We start from the raw sequence: 861 nt of genomic DNA on the forward strand, positions 1-861 counted from the left end.
TGCCTTGGAAACAACAGAAACCATCCGGATAGTTCGACTCGAACGAAAAATTTTTTCTCTAAAAAAACATCATTTATCCATAAAATTTATTCCTGGTAGTTTATGACACTTTTTTCCCACAAATGAAACCACATGATCATACATCAGCCAAAAACTCCGAAAGAACATAACTCAAAAACTCCACCGTTTCACATTTGCTATTAATGAACACAACAGTCTGCGTAATCCCACACCCCTAGAAAGGTGACCGCCAAATACACGTCAACACTGGCAGGTTGTTTAGGCCTGGGTAGTCTCAGCCTCGCGACCATAGTACTTCCTCTTCTCATCAGCAGTCTGGAATCTACCATGACCATACTTAGAGGAGGTATCGATGAACTTGAGATCGATCTTCTCCAAAGCGTTACGGCTAGTCTGGGGTAGAAGGCTCTTACGAAGAGTGATGACACGCTTCTTAGGACCAGTAACAGTACCCTTGAGCATAACCCAGTCCTCATTGACCTCACCGTAGTGGGGGAAGCCACCCATGGGAGTGATAGCCTTCTGGGTGAGATCGTTGGAGCCAGCAGCGTTGTTAGGATCCTCACGAAGGGCCTTGCCGATGCGATAGATCTTCTTGTTGATCTCAACACGATGATGATAACCCATCTGACCAGCTCTAGGGACCTGGAACTGGACTCGGGCCGGATGCCAGGCACCAATACAGGCGACCTTGCGGAGACCACGATGGGTCTTACGGGCAAGACGAGTGACACCCCATCGAGTGGTGACACTAGTGTTACCGTGACCCTTAGTCACACCGATGATATCAACCATCTCGTCCTTATCGAAGACCGAGGAAATTGGTACCTCCTTCTCGAA

At 47.7% G+C, this 861-nt stretch overlaps 1 protein-coding gene across 1 annotated transcript; it reads right to left on the bottom strand.

Moving 5' to 3' along the window:
• Positions 1-279: 279 nt before the first annotated feature.
• Pmar_PMAR000154 (ribosomal protein L3, putative) lies at positions 280-816 on the bottom strand (the record flags this gene model as incomplete). Its single annotated transcript, XM_002778481.1, has 1 exon — positions 280-816. One exon carries the CDS (start codon positions 814-816, stop codon positions 280-282), a length of 537 nt encoding a protein of 178 aa, XP_002778527.1.
• Positions 817-861: the final 45 nt, after the last annotated feature.

Source organism: Perkinsus marinus, assembly GCF_000006405.1.
Source record: "Perkinsus marinus ATCC 50983 genomic scaffold scf_1104296949196, whole genome shotgun sequence".
Taxonomy (NCBI): domain Eukaryota; phylum Perkinsozoa; order Perkinsida; family Perkinsidae; genus Perkinsus; species Perkinsus marinus.